The following is a 20664-nucleotide window of genomic DNA, read 5'->3' as shown; positions in this document are numbered from 1 at the left end:
AGTGCACAGACGGCCAGGGACAGCTCCGCGGAGGGCAAGTTGGATTTTGCGCGAAATTGTTCGAGTACATACCGAATCCGACAGCGTCTTCGACTGCAGTAAACCTAGGGTGCTGGATACGCAGCGTTGACAAGATCCAGGATGAACGTTGCTCTCCTGGTCGAAGCATTTGCAGATGGCACCACTATCGGATTGGCCGGATAGTCGATTAGTTGTTGGACAAAACATCAAAGGCCAGAGCGAAGATAGTGATCAACGCCCCCAAAGAGGCAGTGGAGGCAGCAACACGTCCGACGATCAATTCAAAGGAGCCCAGCGAACCACGACTAGCGTCATCAAGCGTTCGAAGATCGCGCAGATGTCTTGGTCAGCCCTTAAACCAGGTCCATCTTTTCCGTCCCAACATTGATGCAGTGGCATAGAGTAGGGACAAGGACTCCCAGTCGCCAGTATTGAGATGATAGTGTTGAGCAGGTGATGTGTTGTGTGAACCGTAGACGTGCTTTATTGTCAAATACAGACAAGGTGACGGCTATAGAGGAGATTCGGACCTGATACCAAAGCGAATTGAACTTTCTCTATAAGCTATCCATTGGAAGCTTGCGCGCAAGTCCAGCTCTAATATCCGCGTGCCGCTGTTAGTTTTGCATGGCCAAGTTTAGGTCCACTTTTCAGGACGGAACTGTGAAGGAAGTGTATGATTCCTCTAGCACGATCATCCGGACAATATATCTATGAAAATCAAGAAAATGCTTATGCACAGCAAGATGAAATAAAACCATGTATTGTGTTTATACAGCTAGCCATGGTCATTGCCTTTTCAGAGTCCCATGAATGTAAAAGTCTTCCGCCAAGCCAGGTTCCAACAAGATAGCGAAAACGGAGACTCCATATCACTCCTTTAGCAGCTTAAAGTCCCTATCCTGTACGAAGACATAGAACCTATCCATATAGACGCGTCTTCTACTTATTCCCTGCGATCCTCAAGCGAGGTTCCCTTCCTCGAAAACGGCTATTTCGGGGTTTCCGGCTTTTCGATATCTGATCATGTACTCATCCTCCTCACAACCCATTCCACCAGACCGTCTCGGCCACCTCGAAGTCCACCGTCAGCGGGGTGTGAGCGCTCGAATCGCCCACGTGCAGAGTGTACCTCCCTTGCTCCTGCACCCAGGCATGCGCCTGCTCGTCCCAGAAACTCGTGACGTATTTCAGCGACATTTCGATAGAGACGCGCCGACGCTCGCTGCTCTGGAGGAAGACCTTGGTGAAACCCTTCAATTCCTTGACAGGGCGACCGACACTAGCCGCCTGGGCCGCAGCGTAGACCTGCACGACCTGTGCGCCGGGGAGGAGGCCCGTGTTTGCCACGTCGACACTAACGCTGATGACAGCGTCGAGGTCGTTCCGGGCCTTTTCCGCGGACTCGTGGATCTGTAACTGCAATGAAGACAGCTCGAACGAGGTATAGCTGAGGCCATGGCCAAATGGAAACGCGACCTCACGCTTCGTTCTCTCGTAGAAGCGGTAGCCGATGTAGACGCCCTCGCCGTAGACGGTCCTGCCGCGCTCGCTGCGGTAGTTCAGGAACGCCGGGTTATCTTCGTTGCGGACGGGAAAGCTCAACGGGAGCTTGCCGCTGGGGTTGGTGACACCAAAGACCACATCCGCGATGGCATTGCCCGTCTCATTCCCGCCGTACCAGGCCTGGATGATGGCGGGCGCGTCCTTCGCCCACGGGAGCAGGGTGACGGGCGTGCCGGACTGGACTACCACCGCCGTATTAGAATTGGCCTGCAGCACGGCGCGGATGAGATCGTCGCTGCCAGCTGGCAAATCCATGGTGCTACGATCGTAGCCCTCTGACTCCCAGTCTCCGTTGAGGCCGACGCAGAGGAGGACCTGGTCGACGCTCTTCGCGAGCGTGGCTGCGCGTTCCAACTCTGTTTCGATCTCGATCTTGCGGAATCCTCCTGCCCGGAGTCCGCCTGCTCCAAAGGGATTGGCTCCCTCCACCGTATAGGTGCGTGTTGGGAGGGTGCCGAAGGAGATGTGGATCGGATACTTTTCCCCTTTTTGTAAGGCTATCGTGCCTGTCTCCTCCACGGTGCCTGATCCGAAGAAAGAATCGCCAGCAGTTTGATTGGTGGCATTATCCACCACGCATTGGCCCGCAACGTAGAGCTTCGCAGTGCCCGAGACCGAGAGGCTGAATTCGTATTCTGCGGTCTCATCGGGCGTGAAAGAGGCGTCGAATTCCATGTAGAAAAGATTACCCTCGATGTGGTCATTTTTATAGTCTGCCAGGAAGATGTCTGAGGTCGTCACCGTAAAGGAATCAACTGGTTTCCTCTGTACATTCGAAGAAGGGGCTTCTAAAAAGACTTTGGCATCAAACCCGGGTTGAAAATCGGAGCGCCTTGCGATCTGAGAAAGCAGCGGCAATTTCTTCCACCCAGGTGCGCCCAATTCGTACTTTACCTTATCCTCCTTATATCTAGCTCGAACTCCATCTAATGGTGTGACTGCATAGTACGGAGCCAGAGCAGCTGATCCCCCACCACAATAAGCGGCGAAAGCAGCATTCGGCCCGATTACTCCGATTGTTTTGCTATCGCTGAATGGGAGTATCTTACCTACGTTTTTAAGAAGCACTAGGCTGTTTGATGCGATCTTTCGGAGCAAGGCCGCGGTCTCGGGGGTGTCAACAGCTTCTTCTGGGCAGTCCTCGGGGATTCCCAATGGAAGGAGACTCCGAACGAGCTTCAATACTTCTTTGGCTCTAGCGTCGACCTCTCTCGCGAGCAGTCTTCCAGAGCCAAGAGCATGCTTAACCAACTGTCCACGCATATATGTAGGCCCCGGCATCTCCAAGTCGAGCCCTGCCTTGATCGAATCTACTACAGAGTAGACTCCAAACCTGTACTTAGTGTTAGACCAGGATCCAGGGTGAGCAGTGTAGTAATGCACTTACCAATCAGACATCACAAGACCGTCAAAGCCCCATTCCTCTCTCAAAACATTTTGAATCAGTTCTTTCGAACTACTGGCATGCAATCCGTTGACCTTATTATAAGCCGTCATGTAACACTTCGGCCGCGCCAGTCTCTCAGCGATCTGAAAGGGCATCAGGTAGATTTCTCTCAAAGCCCTTTCCGAAACCACACAATCCACAGATTGCCTTTCATGTTCTTGGTCGTTGCACACAAAATGCTTTATCGTCGCTGCCACTCCTGTAGATTGAATCCCGCAGACAGTCGCCGCACTGATGTGACCAGCTAGGACGGGATCTTCACTGAAAGACTCGAAGCCCCGGCCTCCTAAAGGGGACCTTTGCATATTGGTAGTAGGACCGAGAATGACAGAAGCGCCTTTTGCGATCGCCTCCCGGCCTTGCAATGCGCCGCCTTGTCGCACGAGTTCGATGTCCCACGTTGATGCTAAGGCCGTGCCTTTCAGATGGATTAGTCAGTTGAACAAAAGGTCACTTGAAAGAGCAGCGCTCTTTACGAACCGCATGGCAGACAGGCAGCCGGAACACCGTTGAAGAACTTGGTTCCCCGCACGCCATTGGGTCCATCTGTGAGGCGAATCTTCGGTACGTGGAAGCGAGGGATGGGCGCAGTATGCCATGGATCGCTGCCCGAGATCAAAGAGATCTTCTCATCCGGTGTCAACTTTGCTAATACTTGATCGACGTGGAAGTCGTCGTAGGTGGTAAAGTCGGGAGCGATGGAACCCATGATGTACAAGACGGGCAAAATTTGAATTGAGATTGAGTTTCAGGTGTTTGGATGAAATATATGCAAGATATGTATGAAGAATGAGGGGATGCCAGATGCAACGGAAAGATACTACTTCAGGGAACGCATCCTGAGCTTGCTATCGGGTTGTGTACCAGAGCTGGGGTGGCATCCGGCACAGTCGCTTAGACATCATCGAGATCAACTGGCTGGCTTAACTTTCGCAGCTCGCAAACTTGCTTACCTGGAAAAAGCGTCTCGCTGCAATTCGGAGATGGACCTATTCGGCCTCTTTCTCGGTGAATCTCGCAATGAGGTTGACCCGGACATGTATCTGTCTGGGAGTATCGGTATCAGCTGGCAATTTACAGATAGGTCTCCAAGGATCGCGGCAAACAAATCAAGCGAGAGGCAAAGGCGCTGAGTGACGCTAGATTCTGGGGTCATCGAGTGCGAGACTCCGCGGGCGCGGAATACCGGGATTCATGACATAATACAGAGCCCACAACGTTGGGGTGGTTGTTCCGGCGAACAATATGCACATGGCTACGGGCTTCGCGGCACTGAAAAGCAATATTACGGACGTTATTGACTATCATTATTGACCTGTCACGAGTCGCTCTCTCTCACTATGGTCGATCCCCGCAATTACCATACACTGACTCTGCATTTAACTCCATTGACTCAGACCGCTGGGGATGTATTCTTTCGAGCGAGAGAAATCATCCCAGGGCAACAAGTGCAAGGCTAAACTCCTGAGGCAGGATAGTGTTCCCTATCTTGTATATGTGACATGGCGCAGGCTCTGGCCGATAAGGACTATAGTCGTGATGCCGGCGACCTCGCAGCTTTAACATTTCTCAGCGCAAGGCTGCTCACCTCCATCTCCCTCCATCACGGCAAGGCTGCAGCGCAACCCGCGACGCCAAGCCTCAGCTCAGCGGAGATCACATGCCACTACGGCCAGTCACCCGCTTTCCATTTCTCCCGTTTTCCCTCAACTACGGCAACTACGTCGACCCCCAAAAGCGATATTCTGCATTATCGAAAAAGATATATCTTATCTGAAAGATTTGGTGATCTAGGTATGATATAATGGTATGCTAGAGCGGGGCTCGTTATTGAAAATAGCTATACCCCACAGGCAGTGACATGGATGTACCCAAGACACTGAGCGTGAGACTATCTCAGATATAGCTATAGCAATTGTTCATGGTAAAACGCACTGAGATCAAGAGTTCCTTATATTCTTAGACAAAGAAAACCCCCTGGACGGCACCCTGGCGACCCCAATCCAAAACCGACTACCGATCGAGCGTCAATTCTATTCCCCAAACAAGAAAACTCCAACTGATTCACTGGGAGAGAGGTTCCTTTGACTGCATTGTGAGAACGCCCAAAAGTACGAGAGAGAACGCAACGCCGTATGTTTGAAAAGTGGCAAATTTGAATTCATTCATAGGCGCACGCATGCAATCGAGCGATCGTTATGATATGAATCACCTCTATTCCAGATTCTGTCTGTGTGCAATCGTGTAGTATGCAAGGTGGGCAAGGATGTCCTCAATTACGGAGGTTGCCCCGGGTTCGAGTCCGCAAATTGGTCCTCCCCCAAAAGTCGTACATAGGGTTTTGTACGTAAGGGTATCATATTATGATCGTGTTCTAACGTTCACTGACGCCGCCGGGATCACCAGACCGACCAGCGGTATTGAAGTCGCTCTTTTCCATCGCAAATGGTAGAAATTCATCCTCGTCAAATCGATTCTCAGGTCGACTTCCGCTCCTTCTGCCTCCTCTTCCCCATGATCCGCTTACGCTGCTGCTATCACCACGATCAATACTAACTCCAGTTTCACCAAAGCTTGAGGTCGACGTTTGAGGCGGCGTCACAATCCGACCAGCTCCCCCTCTCGCTAAACGAGATCGATATGGATTGGCTGAAGATCGTCCAGAATTAGATCCAGACCCGCCGCCATCAGTCGCGAGTGCAGGTAGACCTGATAAAGGATGAGCGTGTGCGGGCCGTCGTGCGGAATCGGTTGCCCTAGCAGATGGCTCCGTCTGCCGACCACTGCCCGTTCGGTCATCTGCGTCGACGCTTCGTTGGTTAGACTCCTGTCGTTGATGACGCCGTCGTTCCTGTGCCCCCATACTTGCACTTCTCATCCCATACAAATCAGCGATATCATCATCTGTACTCATTGGTTGTCGTTGAGCTGAACTAGAGCGCTGATAGCCTGGTAAGAACGTCCGTGGCGAGCTAGGAATGTCAATAGCTGGAACATGAGTGCTTGATCGTGCTTGAGCGGTCTCGTCCGTTGGAGTTTCAGACGGTGACGGAGGCTCGTGTGTTGTCAAGCCATGCGGTGTCTCTGTATCATCATGGCTGTACGCTGCGCTGAGTCTGGAGGGAGCGAACGGTGTGTGTGGTGTATGTGGCGAGATGGGCTTCCCAGGAGATGACGAGGTCGATATTGAAGTACCTGTCACCATTGGTGGAATACCAGATAGTTGACGACTCGAAGACGTGGAGGACTTTTGCATCATCAAGGAGGATGACATGGAGTCAGACAGTGCAGTATTAGAATCTCGCATTCTGTGAAAGCGGTTCAGCGCAGCTGCAGTCCTCCTGGTGGATGCTTCCGCTGCTGAGCGTGTTGCTGGTGCTAATAAATCCTTTTGCATTTCCAGCATCTTAAGGAATCCAGGAATGTTCTCGTCGTCATCTTCTGCGGCAGAACCGGAACTCGCACCACCACCTGTTGCTTCAGTCATCAGACCAGAGCCTGGCTGGGCAGAGGAAGCCGTGCTTCCTCTCCCACTACTAGTTTGGTCTTCATCCGTGCGAGTGGTAGTACCCCCTGACGATAGGCGAGCCCTCCTGTGGCTGAAGCTACTGCTGTACTTGGTGACAGGTGCAGGTTTCGGAGAGCTGGAGGAAGACAATGCAACACCCTGGTCTGAGGCAAGGGAACCAGTGCGTCTCCCTGCCATGGTAGATCCCCGCGAAGGCAAAACTCCTTCTTCGGTCAAGGAACCCAGGGTGGGAATACGGGCATGGGTTCTAGGTGAACTAGCTAATGGAGAAGCCCCAAGTGGCGATGCAGATAGTGGCGGTGCTTTGAATGGCTGGACCGAGAAAGAGCTGCGCCGATTGGCTGCCGCGGCTCTGAGTGTATTCCGTGAACCTTGACTTGGGGTGTGGGCATGCATCGCAGGCCTAGCTGGCTCAGGGGTAGGAGGAGATTCGGCGCTGAAATCCTGTGCGTTTCGTAGAGCTGAAATGGGACTTGTTCCCGTAGCGATGCCTGCCTGATGAAATGTCGACAAGCTTCCATAGGCATGCCCTAGTTCAGGACGTTCCAAGAGGTTCTGTCGCCTATCCATAGGTAATGAGCCGACTTCTGTCCGAGTGGCCTGGTCGCCGGGCAAAGACGGTCTAAACAGTTCATCGTCAGTCCCCAGAAATCTTGAACTCAAAAGTTCCTCAGAATCGTCGATTCGGAATTCACAGTTCGAACGATACTGGACTTTGACCGAGAACGGACCAGCGGGCGAATCTGTCTCGCCAAACTTATAGGTGGAAAGGACATCGGAGTTAGAATCGAACAAACGGAGATTGAGGTTATCTGATCGGTTCAGGCTATTGATCTGGGCGCCGTCAACCAACCGATAACCCAATTTCAAGGCCATGGTAGAGCGGCCCTTGCCGATCTTTCGTGCTAATTTGTATGCAGGGAGAAAATTGCAATATGTATAAACGGAGCGGAACAGGACAATGCTCTTTTTGTAGACCAGGGGGAGCAATGTTGCCAGGTCCGGGGGAATAGGTGCAGTGGCATCGCCCAGTTCTATCGTCCAGCGTTCTAGGAGAATCTCATGTGTGTCTGCATGTCGCCGTTGGCTTCCTCGAGAGTTGCCGTAAGCAGAGTTCAATGTACTGGCCACATCCCATCTCTTCCCGTCCTCGTCCAGAATCACAAGCCGCTGTCCCTGCTGCAATGGATCGGTGGTGAGGAAAACTTCGATGATCAGTGGAGGAGGTCGATCATCTTTCACATCACAGGTTTTCCACTTCCTGATATCGTCTTTGTAGTCGTCCGTCTCGTCGACGTCAAGGTTGAACCACCGGTTGACTCGTTTTGTATCTGTGTTCTTGGAGTAGGCGGGAGACAGCTCGGCACGGGAATGTAGAATGATCAAGGCGGCCTTTGTGTGGAAATTCTGGATAACTTGGTTCAGTCTCTGCATCTGAGCAAGAGGGTTGTCATTTGGTTGGTCTTGTCTTGTGGCAGCGAAGTCTTCAGAGGAACCAGAGCCTTGGGTGGTGGGAGAAGTTGCTCTTAATGCCTGAAGGTCTCTATCTCTAGGATTGTTTGTACGAGTGGGATTTGTTTGTTCAGAGTTCGCGGGAGACGCAGTTACAGGTGGAGGGCGAGGATGTTGGTGCATGATGCCCGAACCCTTGGTGGATTTAGTTACGCGGGTGGATTTGGGCGTTTTCTTCAGGTAGGGATTTCAATGTTTGGTGCCTGGCTCAGCGGTGAAGGGATGAATGGGGAGTCGTGTCTATCCGGTAGCCTTCCATGGTTTCGTAGAGAATGCCACTAGTGTTCCTCAACGTTGGGCTCTGATGAGGCAGTTGGAGCTGGAGATGGTCGAGCACGGTAACCGATGGCGCTAAGGATAGTGTGATAACTTGCAGAGTGAATGAGGTTTATGAAGGAGTCATTGTGGCTGCGCAGTGAAAAGGAAGATCAGCGAGTCGTTGAGGGATGGGACGTGTGCGGTGCTAGGGATGGTCTCGAGTCGGAGGCATATGACGGAAGCCACATGTGATTTGGAGTTGGAGTCACAGGACTGGGTCTGAGGTGATGTCCGTCAGGCGACGATGGGCGAGAGGGAGAGATAATTGCGAGAATAGACAGTGGAGAAACAAGGTGTGAGCCAGAGCCAAAAGCCAGGCAGCGATGGAGGGAGAAGGGAGGTTTACTCGATGTTGGGATGGAAAAGGGAAGATAAGTGCACAATGTTGATGAGATGTGGAAGGGATGCAGGCCGTCAGTGAGGTGCGGAAAATGGCAATGAGATGTGCTTTCGCGTTAACCAAGCTAGAAAGATAGAGCTGGCTGCTAGCGGTGCTCCAGCGCCAATCGCATAGCCTTCCTTCGGTGTCACCGGGAAGCTAAATCCTCCTTAGCATGACTTAGGTCCGAGATAGCTCCGTTATAGCGTGACCTGCCATTAAAGAGGCGAGACAGGTACTAGCGGGCTCGGGACTAGTTCCGGTCGCTAGCTGGGAGCACTAGTAGCCGGTGAGGACAAGGGCTCCAGGGCCTCATTCGGGAATACTCGTAAATGGGTGGCCTGCAACAGCACCAAAGCTTGAAGCTGACTCAATGCTGGCTAGGATCGAGAGGATCGAGGTCTCGAGGCCGATGGCCCACCTGAAGCTGCCTACACCCACTCACAATGGGTTGCTGGGTAAATGGCATTGGGTGTGGATTGTGTCTGCATTTGCTTGCATGGAGGCTTTGCATTCCAGGCGCAGGCACAGGCGGTGGATCAGCCAGGGCGCAGAGCCCTCGGTCCAGAGGATACCCCGGACAAGCCCAGTTATAGGTGGCCCTCCCATGGACGAAGGCCCCTAAGCCGCCCCAAGAGCCGACTGTCTATCAGCCCATGGCCTGCAGGGTTCCCTAAGCGAGCCGTTGTTGGGAGCATCATCATTGGGACTGACTTCCTCATACCTACTACGACTAGTTGTAATGCACGGAGTAGGGTATCTCAGGAGGCCACTGCATGTTTTATCTGTCTGCCACCAATGTGTGCTCGTCATGGGCAGACATTGGGAGTTGCTCGATGATTCATCCATTGCTTTGACGCCTCTGCGGCCTGCCCGCCGTTCTATTCCTCAACTGGCAAAGCCTTCCTTCGGCTCCCCTTCCGGCTCCAATGGCCGCTGCTCCCCCACGTCTCAGGTGCTTGTCCAGATCCAGCTGTGGTCCATCATCGACTCCGCCTGCCCCATAGACCCGGGGCTCAGTGCTGCCACTGCTCACTGTTCGCTGCTCAGTGCTAACATATGGGAGCCACTACTGGTGTCCGGGGCGGCCCTCACTTTCAACTCCACTTCACACTACTGTACAAGCACAAAGTACGGATACTGTGAGGACCCAAGGGCCCAAGGCTCACAAGATACACTCCAGGCAGATTAGGCTACATCCTCCCCGGAGAGCGATTGACATATACCATATTCCCATTGGAACAACACAATTCGCGGTACTGGTCGAGGTGACTGGATAGTCATCCTTCAATCAGGCATCAATGTCGCTTACCGACACTTCTTCGCATGTTCTCCTTTCATTTTTCAACCTTGGTGCGAGGCACATTTGTGCGCTCGAAAAAACCCTCGTCATTATGACTGGTAAACTCGGGGTATCGATCCCATTGGACCAGCAACCCCAGTGCGGTAGTCTCCCTATCAGAGCTGCAGTCTCCCTCATCCGAGGCCAATTCACTGCAAGGTCGTACAAACACATAATTGATCAATTCTTATCAACAAACTGGAGGGCCACGTCTAAACTCTTCACGTACGATGCACTCCGCTGAATTTGCTCAATCGACTATGGCTGCCTTGCCCCTCGTTGCTGTGTGCCTGCTTGGCCACGACTCTTCCCCCGCTCATTACTCCTATGGCCACGACTGCCTCCACGGCCAGAAGCCTCAGATGTTTTGGCTGAGGTGGACGAGGCGGTTTCCTGACTGACCGCTGCTGTTTTCGCTGGTCTGCCCTTCCCACTGCCACCACGCCGATTTCCGCTCTGTCCACGTCCGCCCTTACCGGAACGAGAAGAGCTTGCAGCTGCTTGTGACTCTTCCTCTTGTATTCGTCTGCTCTCGTTGTCCCACCATTCTTGAAATTCTTGTTCCTGTTGAATCTCCTGTAAGGATTTCTTAGCCACAGCCTCCTTGATCGCTGCCTTCTCAGTTTGTTGTTGGGCAAGTATATCTGCCATCGATGCACGGGCATCAATTGATGATGATGTGCTTGATAGAACAGGACTGTGTCGGATCGACTGAATCTGTGGTGCAACGGCTTTGGACGGAAGTGTCGGCGCCATGAATGGTGCTCCTCGGCTTGACCCTTTCCCGATAGTTGATGGACTAGGACTGGCTGCCGCAACGGTTTGTCGCATTGTCATAGATGGCTTCACAGGCACTGGTGTCACCATATCCACCCCTCCACCATTTCCGTGCGGTACTTGTGGAACAGTAGTCTTCATCGGTTTTGCAACAGTCTGCCACGGCGACGGGGATGGCACAGATCCTGTCTTGCTAGGTACCTGAGCTGTGGGCTGGTCCTTTGCTTCTTGCTCTCTCACCTGTTGCTGTTGTTGTCTCTTCCGCTCTTTCTGGGAGACCTTGGCCAAAGACTTTGTTGAAGTCGACATTTTCTGCATCTCTTGGGTAAGATTTGATACTCGAGTAGCAGAATCCTGCTCCATAATATTCTTGAGATCGATCTTCTGGATGTTTGAGTGGCTTGATTGCCACACCAATTTAAGGTTTGTGGATCGATTAGACGTTTTTGTGGAGGACTCCGGACCACCTAGAAGGAGTACAGCATCGTGATCAGCGCTCCTTTTGTCAAGCGGCGTCGATTGAGCAGAAGCCCCCAACTCCGCTTCTCTTGGTGGGGCCGGTGCAAGAGAGCCTTGTCGGCGTGGTGGCATTTGTGGCGACGATGAATTGTCCAGTGGGCTGGCTGGCGCCGGTAGCAGGCGTGGGTCCTCGTCGTCCATGACGAAGGGCATATCATCCGTGCCATCAACAGCCACTATTGCTGGACTGGGACTGGGTGTGATCACGGGAGACACATCGGCCGGGGTAGGCATATGGCCTCTGGAGAGCGGCGAGGAAGCGGTTCGCTCGAGGCTGCCAACGCCTAACTTTGCGTTGGCGAACCGATCCTCGTCCTCAGTCAGCCTTGATCTGAGGCGCATGGAATCTATCCTTCTTTGCTTGCTGAGTTCAATCTGATCATACAAGTCTGGATGGCGGTCGAATAGCACTTCCTTGTCACGTTCACTTCGCGCAAATGGAAGATATGCCAATTGGTTCGCTTGGACAATGTCGTTGAGCTCATCGAATAGTTCCTCGTCTAGCTCATCTAATAATCTCAATTCGAGCATGATCTCTAGATTCAGGCAGATAAACTCAAGTGCAGCTCGCTTGAAGCTGTCCACCGAGCACTCCGCGATCACATTCACGAGAGAACAAACATTCCGGATGGTCACATATTTACCAATCACCTGCTGGCAGATCTGCGCTAAACGGTCGAGCATCAATTCGTTTGCGGCTGAGATCAGCTCAATCAAGATATCGATGAACTGGTCGAGTTTTGAGGTGGCGATGCTGTCGAACAATCCTTCGCCGGTATCAGCGTACAAATATCGCAAGACGAGAGAAAAAATCCTTTCGTCGATATGGTTGAGGTCCACCCTGACAGGCTCCGCCCGATCATCTGCTGCATGTCGTCGTGAAGCGACCCAACGCCCCCCGGCACGTCCATTGAACAGGCCATCGAAGAAGGGACAACGGATGCACAGTAGGGAACTGTGAGCGGGTAGTTCTGCTCCATCTGCAAGTTCGATGATGACATCAGCGTCCGAATAGAAATCCGGATCTAAGATAGCCAGTTCCATATCTCTGTGGAGACATCGAGCAGGGTTGACCATGACCCTAACAGCACGCTCTAGCTGGGACAATTCTAGCTGATTTGCAATCTTCATCAATTCGAGTCGCACTGATCGGTAACGGGTGGCAGACGGCAAGGCCTTCGATGTATAGTGCCAGACATCGATCACATTCTCCGTGTAAAGATAGAAGACGAAATTCGCCAGGGTAAGAAAGTCGGCGCCTTGGAAAGAAAGCTGAACATCGCCATCCGGACCATACTCGATTGACATGACATCGGGAATGGTATAATAGTACGTTTCTTGAAACTCGGTCAAAGCGGATCGCATGACTCGGCTTCTTGCCTTCAGCAGGAATGAGTGAACAGGGAACCGTACGTCTGTGACGTTGGACGTGACCCAGAGGTCGTACTGGCTATTCGATAGCGGCTCGTAGGATTTACAAATGTTCGCAATATCAACTTCTGCCCCGGAGCTTGTAATGATGGATTGAGAAATCCTAGCAGCATCGTTCTCGCCAGTGCCGTCCGACGGCGAAATGCCGAACTTCGCAAATGGGAGCAACGGGAAGACGTCATTCCAGAGCGACTGCGCCTCGGGGATGATTTGCTCGCGTGTGACAGTGCAGTCCTTCCTCACAGCGGCAAATGCACCAAATGCATTGCTTCGGACTGCTATTGCTCGTGTCAAATGAGGAATTCGCACAAACTTGTAATCTTTCGGACGACGACCAGTGACGACCCCCCTTTCTCGGACTACTTTGATTTTTGCCCGCTTCTCTTTCCTCCAGACAGAGCCCGACGCGGTACAAAGGATTATGGAGCCGTCCTGGCCTACATCAACATCTATAGCGGACATGTGTGCTTTTCGGATAGACCACAAACGCGAGGGCTGCGGCAGAGCATTGCGGGCCTTCGTTGGATTTGTCGTCGACATGCCGGAGGGAACGGCCTCTGAAACTTTTGGTACCTCGATTGTATAGACTTCACCGTAAGAAGACATTGCACATATAGTGTTTCCCCCACCGGTGATCTGCTTAATATAGTTCAGCTCTAGATTGTATCTCAACGATAAATGTTCGGCCATGTAGTAATTGGTAAATGTCTCCAAGGGGAAAGGCACCCGAGTGTAGCCATAGTGAGTAAACACGATGACATCGTGATTGTCTAGAAGTACAATTGTAGCTCGATCGATAGCACTGACAGATTTGATGGGAGTGTATATCAGAGAAGCACCAATCCGACGTGGAGTAACCTGTGTCTCCAAGGAACGAGCATCGGCATCCATGAGACCAAGCTGGCCTTCATTTTTGCCAAATGTATACAACGCATTCGATGCGTAGAGAACAGAGTGAATTGATGATGCAGCTGCGCCAATGATGCTCTCCTTCTTGATATAGCCGTACAGTTGGCGAGGGACCAGCTGGGTCGGAATTTCATTTTTGGCCACTTCGGGAAGAGCATATCCTAGTTGACCATGGCGATTACTGCCCCATGTGTAAACCTCGCCTTGGGAACAGACCGCAATGGTGTGATCCTGTCCAAGCGCAACGGTAGATATGTGGCGTTTGGCTAGACCACCGGCTTGAATACAGTGATAAGTGAAACAGGTGTTTTCGTCGCCAGTACCAAGGCGCCCGCCAGATCCAAAGCCACAGATATAGAGGTTGGAAACGGCATCGGCTGTTAAAACCGCGGTATGGAGTTTGGCCATTACCACATTTTGAATAGTGATTGGTCGATGGCGGACAACGGCTGGAAGTTCCCTATGGGTGCTAGCATTGGCAGTGCTGGAGGCGAGATCTTCAACAACTCCACTCTCTTCTCGCGATGCCAGATGATCCTCTAGCATACGATCAAGGAGCTGTGTCGGTCGTGTAAGCTGAATGCGCTCTGGGAAATGTCGGTCATCTTCATCACCCAGTCCCAGTGACAGGTTTTTGTTGCTACCAAAGGCGACCGCTTCATCTCCTGCAAGGTCTATTGAAGGACGAACGGTTTGCCTTACGTTTCCACTCCCGTCATTTTCAGCGACGTCCATCTCGTTGACACTGTCATCGTCCTCAAGTGTAGAAGGCAAGGTCGCAGAATGGCGATCAAGTGTGCGAGGGGCGATTGTTAGTCCGAACACCTCAAATGGACTGTTCCCTTCATGATCTTTGATCTTTACCAGACCCCCAGCATTGACAAATGATGAATTGGTGGAATAATGGCCGACCGCTTGAATATCTCGAGCCATGAGCGCATGCGCGACCGTGATATTGCCACAATAAAGCGCTCGATGGAGAGCTGTCCAGCCACTCTCTGCATCCTGAATGTAGATATCCAGAAAGGGTATATTTAGCAGCGCCATAACAAAGGCGAGTGCGTTATTGGACCGTGAAGAAGCAGCATGATGCAGAATCGTTCTTCCAAAGCTGTCCCTCGCATTCACCTCGGCTCTGGTGAGCACGACACTAGCATTCTTGCCCGAACCACCGCTTGTGGGAATATGCCCAGAGCTCTTTCTCAGTTTGAGAGGAGTTTTTGGGGAACTCGCCAGATTCCCCGGGCTGCCAATCCTTAATGTGCCTCCATGCTGGCTGCTTGTGGTGCCTCTCGGGGCAGCGGAGAAGGTGGCGTTCGCCAGGTACTGCCGAAAGGACTCGACATCGTCTTCGAAAAGAAAGCGCCAGAGATTGTGGCTCATGTGGTATGTATGATGGTTGAATGTCTCCGATGACCCTGAAGAGCACCTCGCTGTAATCTCAGGGGATCACGGCGTATTTAAAGGCGCGTCAAGGGTTCGGGGACAAGGTGAGGTGAGGGTTCCAGTGCAGATGCTTGAGATCACACCTGAGTCATCTTTGATCGACTAAGTCTGCTGCGTGTAGCGATATGTTTCTGCAGAATAGATTAATGTGGTGCGCGATATATGTGATGAACGCGTTTCGCAACAGTTGAGGAGAAGAAAGAGGGAGGAACTTGGAGGGGCAGGAGCAGATGCGATATCATCCACGGTCGCGGCTTCCCGATAAATGTGCGGGTGAGGTGCGGGCGATGATGTTGAGGCAGGTGCTTGCCGCCAATCAGCTCGCCCCGTGCTGCTACGAGCCGCGTCGAACGAAAGACACATGATCATAATGATTTCGGCATCTGTCAAAGCTCTGGAGGCAACGCGTTCACATGGGAGATTAACACAGCAAACAGATAAATATAAATGTGAATGGATACACCATTTATGCTAATGTGAGTTTGGCCGCTGGACGTAGGTATGCGCTCCGGTCACAATTGGCCACGCCAACCTCTAACCATGAGATAGTGCCTCCCAAACATACGGTTCCAAAAGAAGCGGTTTGTGCGTGGGTCAGACAGATCATCCTAGCCGATCGACCATTCGGCACTCTATAAAACCCACGCTGTCGCCGAATATGTCTGTATCACCTTCATCGAAATAACCAAAGCCCCATCACGCCGGCGACCAAACCCAGACCGGGCAATGAAGCAGTGGGAACAGCTAGATTGGCAGCAGCAGCAGTTGACGACGTACTGTTGCCTGCTGACCCTCCAGAGGTCGCCGCTGTAGTTGGATCGCCGAGATTGAACGTTAGTGATCCAGCCAATGTCACCTCTGTGCCTGAAATGCATAGCTCTACAAAGGTTTGTTGGAGGGGCCGTAGCTTGACAGAATGACTGAACAGCAGAGCCGGGTGATTCTTCATCGTGAAGGGTAGTGTATTTCGTTTTACTGAATAGAGGACCATAGACATCAATCCGCTCGTTCTGTGTAAACAAAATGCAGTAAATGCTTGTCGGGATGGTCCCAGATCTTTCCGGACTACATACACACGGGGTGACATGGTTTAGCGAAACTATTACATAGCAGGGCAATGGATGTGAGATTGTGGGCTTTAGTGAACCCTGTTGAGAGCTGCAAGCTAAATGGTTTGCCACGCGTTTCACATATAGTATTGTTTAGTGACTGTCATTCCTACCGTTACTAAACAACCACTGTGCAAGGCTTAGGGGTCTCGCTGACGCACAGCGCAGCTGAAAAGTTCCAGTCTATTCGGAATTAAAAGGGGTTTCCACTTGTAAGATTTGGCCGTGGAACGGAACTCCGTTGGGCGAGGCACCAGTCCCTCACCATGTACTTAGTATTTACCTCGTTCTCAGTACCGAACACGGACAGGTTAAGGAAAGCATTTCCTGCTCAAGACTACCTCGCACTCGTAAGGAACCGAGTATGTAAGCCTGGCCTGGTCGCACGTACCTCTGTGGAGTCTCCAGGCATATCGAGCGATCGTTGAGCTTGTGGTCCTAACACGGATTCGCAGGAGCGCATATCGCAGAGCAGAGCAGAATGTTACAAACGAAGGAGGACTACCTAATTTTCTAAGAAGAACGAATGCGAGATCCAAACTCGATCCAGATTTGTTGTACTCTTTTACTTGGTCAGACTCCGTTCCACAATAGTAGATCCTTCCCTATGCACCAGTTGATTCTCCGTGGTCGTGCGCATGTTTCACTATAAATACCGACTAGCGATAGTCACATACTGGATTCTTCCCAGCAAGGACTTAAGGAATGATTTCGGGCCCTGCTGCTGGTGACGCGCAAAATGCAGATACCATCCCATCAGTTTTCCTTGTTTTTCTCGACTGAAGGATCACTCCTGCGAAAAATAAATTCGTCGCGAGCCCAAACTGCCACAGTAGCGGCCGCAGTCGGGCCCAGCAAGAGTGCGATCACGGCAATCTTAGCACTACCGATGAGGGTTTGACCAATGCTGCCCTTCTCAGTCTTGCTTGCGGCTCGGACAGCGAGACCCCAAACAAGGTTTGCCCCTACTGCAATAATGAGATCCCACTGTAGGAACGGGAGCGCCCCATCTGCGAGTTCTTTAACTTGATGCTCGCCAAATGGGAGTACGGGCCAGTAGACCTGCTGTGGTTGCAGCTGCGCGAGATAGGTGGAGCGAAATAAGACTGGAAAAGCGTACGCCAGCATCGAAAGGCTCAAGCCTCCCAGGTAAGAGCCAGTAGAAGACAGTATACTGAACGCATACGCTCGACGAAGGTATGTGATTGTCTTGGCACGTTTTGCCTTCTCCGTCATGATGGAAGCTCTTTGGTCGAGGATAATGGCAAAAGTGGAGAGAATGAAGTGAGTGATCCCAATCCAAATGGGCCACCCTTGCTGAATTGCCGTCCAGGTCTGTTTAGTGTCGAAAGACAGCACAGCCGGGGCTGGAAGGGTCATAACCACCGAAGGGAGGCCAAACCCAATCAAGATGCTGATCGGGGCAATTGCTAGTTTAACAGGCGTGTCGACAATCAGTTGATAGTCTTTTGGATTATTTACAGTAGGTGAAACCCAGAGATGCAGTGCAAACCATAACGGTGCGACGCAAGCATACCCGATGATGGCAACTCCCAGTCCAAGCAGGGTGGTTCTGTTAAATCGTCAGCCTGTGCATGAACAAGTAGAGGGAGACTCAAACTTACGCTGTCAACAAGAACTTGCCCTTGTTTGCAACTCTCAGAGATTCAATGGTGATCAATGTCCAGGCTCCTAGGACCTGGCCACCAAGAGCCAGGAATGAGAGCGAGATGTCCGCTCGGTTGCCGTCAATGGCGGTATAAAAAAAGCTGACTAAAACCGTGAGTTGTTTGTCCACCACACCCATCCCGGTGTAGGTCTGTTTCATTGGTGCTAGTGTAGGACCCGGGATGACTGCACCAGGCTCGGCCTGCGCTGCAAGCAGCTTCAGAAGTCCATTTTGATATGGGAAACCCCACAGTGTCCAGAAGCCAGCCACGGACAAGACTATGAGGAGGAGCTTTGGGAGAGTAAGCGCCATGATTAAAGCTAAGCTCGGTTTCAGGGGTGAGCGCGTCAATGCTCAAGTGCAATGATTCTCAGGACGGTGTCACCTAGAGTAGATAGATGAATTGCGGTTGAGATTCAAAGTCTTGATGGTTGTGAGAGAAAGGTGTAGATGAATTACAGAGAGGAAGACATAATTTCACGACAGGCAGCCGGCAGCCTGAAGCGATCATCAGCTCAGCTCCCTGTCTCAGCCTCACCGAGCCAAGCTGTCAACTGCCGGAGTTGACTACTCGGGCTGATGGATGATTGGGGCGCCTATTTGCCTGGAAAATCTGACACGTGATAGACATGTTTTGGATGCCCTGCACGGTCATGATGATGAATGTGCGCATCTACCGTAAAAGTCCGAATGCACAGATTGCATGCCGTTGGACAAGGTTGTCCTATCTTCCAACGGCCGCCATGCAAAGCCCACGACAGGCTCAGGGGGTTGGCGGCTACAGCCGGGCCTAAACTTCAGCCTTGAATGCGTCGATGGGCAAATGATTCAAGTCTTGTCGATGAGACCAAGCAACTTAAAAGGTGAGGCTCGTGTGAAGCAGAGACTATATAGAGGCCACAAGGAGATATCGATCTCCATCATACTTAGATGATTGAAGTGGTAGTGCTCCGAACCCTGTGTAAGGCTGCTGCCGGAGCCTACATAGTTCATAGTAGAAAGCACGCGTTGGTGGCGGGGCGCCAAATGACGCGTCAGCAATCGTGCTTACCTAACATGAACTCTTAGCGGCCGTTTCAGCTGCTAGTGTGCTTTCAGCACCTAGGCTAAAGCCCTAGTGCAAAATATGTGCCAAGACATCTAAATCTTCTTGCCCAATGCACTTAACAGGAGAACATTACTGGCAAAGTACAAGCATTAGATGCCATCCTCGTCTTATTGCAAACGGTAGATAGGCGAGATATATCTGCTCGGCTGTCGCCAGAAAATGCCGAAACGTAAGAGGGAAGATGAAGCTAGAGATCAAGATTCTCAAATCGAAGATCAAGCCCTCCGCATCAAGGTCTCGCGATTGAGGGCAAAACTCGACCAGGCCCTGAAGAGCTTGACTCCTGCCTTAAGACTTGCACGAGGTTTCGAACGGCAGAAGCTTGGTCGACGACAGAAAGCGGCCAATGATGACCCCCACACCTTACTACGGCTTCGCGAGGAAGTAATCGTCCTAAAGCAACTGCAACTTGGTGAGACAGGAAAGAATCATCTCATAAAGCATCTCAGCCGGACGAAACGGATACGAGAAAGCCCAGCATTTATTCATATTTATGGGGAAAATCCTTCCGTGGCCCCAGCTCAATCTGGAGCGGAAGCTAATGTTTTGGGTCGATTGTTCAACTCTGCTCCTGTGAAACAGGCACTTGACGCGATCATGAAGAGCGTATTCGGTGTTCTTGGAATTCCTCGGATTCATAACACAAATGGGGACCAGAAAACGAAAGAAAAGGGGAGAGGAAAGGAGCAGATCGCCCTTGCTCCGGAAGACGACGAATTCAATGGCTTCTCAAGTTCTGCTTCCCACGGAGAAGTGCAACTCGACCGGAAGCCTCCACGGCTAGCCACAGATGGAAGCGAGGAAATCGATCTCACTTTCGACCATCGGCTTGCTCCCTCTGCTGAAGATGGTGGTAATAGCGAAGGTCTCTCTGAGGATCAAAATTACGAACAACGCGATGTTTCCATTTCCTCAACCAACTACGAAGAAGATGTCAGCCTCTCAAACGAGAGGACCCATGCAAAGCCGCGAGATATCACTACCACATCCAAAACGGCATTCTTGCCCTCATTGAGCATGGGTGGCTACTATTCTGGATCGGAATCTGGTGGGGATGATGAAGTCGGCCGGCGGAGCCCTCCATTGCCGGAAGGTCGAAAAAATCGCCGAGGTCAAAGAGCTCGTCAGCAGCTAGCCGAGAAAAGATTTGGCCAAAGAGCGAAGCATCTCCAAAAACAAAAAACAGTCAATCTGAGAAATTCTGGTTGGGATGCAAAGCGAGGTGCTGTGAGTCCTCCAGACAGTATGGGCCAACGCACCAGACAAAATCGACCATCTCAGAGAATCTCACGTGGTAAAATTGCTGAAAAGGATCAGGCAAAGCAGTATCAACCAAAGTCCCGGGACGACCAAGGGTCAATTCACCCTTCATGGGAAGCAGCCAAGAAGAGGAAGATGCAAGATCAAGGTCAGATTCAATTTGCAGGAAAGAGAATTACATTCGATTAAGAGCCCTCAAACTGCGCTTTTTAATGGTGGCGATTTTATATTTCAACGCAGACAGCACAAAAAATAAGAAATATCTGCACAGTCCAGAGCTATTACTTGGCCTGAAACCCCTCCGTCCGCACTAAATCGAGTT

General features: G+C 51.6%; 5 protein-coding genes across 5 annotated transcripts; 1 reads left to right on the top strand and 4 right to left on the bottom strand.

The window, feature by feature from the left end:
- Window positions 1–1062: 1062 nt before the first annotated feature.
- On the bottom strand, window positions 1063–3743 carry A1O9_12479 (beta-glucosidase; the record flags this gene model as incomplete). Its single annotated transcript, XM_013398698.1, has 3 exons — window positions 1063–2920; window positions 2975–3452; window positions 3515–3743. The coding sequence occupies 3 exons, from the start codon at window positions 3741–3743 to the stop codon at window positions 1063–1065; spliced, it is 2565 nt and encodes an 854-aa protein (XP_013254152.1).
- A 1665-nt stretch (window positions 3744–5408) lies between these two features.
- A1O9_12478 (uncharacterized protein) lies at window positions 5409–8198 on the bottom strand (the record flags this gene model as incomplete). The annotated part of the gene is made up of 1 exon (XM_013398697.1): window positions 5409–8198. One exon carries the CDS (start codon window positions 8196–8198, stop codon window positions 5409–5411), a length of 2790 nt encoding a protein of 929 aa, XP_013254151.1.
- Window positions 8199–10372: 2174 nt separating this feature from the next.
- On the bottom strand, window positions 10373–15133 carry A1O9_12477 (uncharacterized protein; the record flags this gene model as incomplete). Its single annotated transcript, XM_013398696.1, has 1 exon — window positions 10373–15133. One exon carries the CDS (start codon window positions 15131–15133, stop codon window positions 10373–10375), a length of 4761 nt encoding a protein of 1586 aa, XP_013254150.1.
- Window positions 15134–17061: 1928 nt separating this feature from the next.
- On the bottom strand, window positions 17062–18286 carry A1O9_12476 (uncharacterized protein; the record flags this gene model as incomplete). Its single annotated transcript, XM_013398695.1, has 2 exons — window positions 17062–17878; window positions 17931–18286. 2 exons carry the CDS (start codon window positions 18284–18286, stop codon window positions 17062–17064), a joined length of 1173 nt encoding a protein of 390 aa, XP_013254149.1.
- A 955-nt stretch (window positions 18287–19241) lies between these two features.
- Window positions 19242–20531, top strand: A1O9_12475 (uncharacterized protein; the record flags this gene model as incomplete). The annotated part of the gene is made up of 1 exon (XM_013398694.1): window positions 19242–20531. The coding sequence occupies one exon, from the start codon at window positions 19242–19244 to the stop codon at window positions 20529–20531; it is 1290 nt and encodes a 429-aa protein (XP_013254148.1).
- Window positions 20532–20664: the final 133 nt, after the last annotated feature.

Source organism: Exophiala aquamarina (genome assembly GCF_000709125.1).
Source record: "Exophiala aquamarina CBS 119918 chromosome Unknown aczIA-supercont1.23, whole genome shotgun sequence".
NCBI classification, from domain to species: Eukaryota; Fungi; Ascomycota; class Eurotiomycetes; order Chaetothyriales; family Herpotrichiellaceae; genus Exophiala; species Exophiala aquamarina.
Note: the sequence above shows the minus strand (reverse complement) of the source record. Positions and strands in the feature narration are given on the sequence as shown.